We start from the raw sequence: 295 nt of genomic DNA, 5'->3' as shown, positions 1-295 counted from the left end.
GAGAGAAACCATATCATTGTGATATCTGTGGTAAATCATTCTCTCGAAATTTTTGCTTAAAAGAACACAAATTTACTCATACAGGAGAGAAACGATATCATTGTGACATCTGTGGTAAATCATTTTCTTACAGTAGTCTCTTAACTGTACACACACGGACACATACGGGAGTGAAGCCATATCACTGTGATATTTGTGGTAATTCATTCTCTAACAAAAGTGGCTTAGCAAACCACAGACGTATGCATACGGGAGAGAAACCATATCATTGTGATATCTGTGGTAAATCATTCTC

At 36.6% G+C, this 295-nt stretch overlaps 1 protein-coding gene across 1 annotated transcript; it reads left to right on the top strand.

Moving 5' to 3' along the window:
• Positions 1 to 5: 5 nt before the first annotated feature.
• LOC106867102 (zinc finger protein 239) lies at positions 6 to 290 on the top strand (the record flags this gene model as incomplete). The annotated part of the gene is made up of 1 exon (XM_014933947.1): positions 6 to 290. A coding segment is annotated over one exon (285 nt), but the record flags the coding sequence as incomplete, so codon positions are not given.
• Positions 291 to 295: the final 5 nt, after the last annotated feature.

The sequence above is a fragment of the Octopus bimaculoides genome, unplaced genomic scaffold (assembly GCF_001194135.2).
Source record: "Octopus bimaculoides isolate UCB-OBI-ISO-001 unplaced genomic scaffold, ASM119413v2 Scaffold_260252, whole genome shotgun sequence".
Taxonomy (NCBI): domain Eukaryota; kingdom Metazoa; phylum Mollusca; class Cephalopoda; order Octopoda; family Octopodidae; genus Octopus; species Octopus bimaculoides.
Note: the sequence above shows the minus strand (reverse complement) of the source record. Positions and strands in the feature narration are given on the sequence as shown.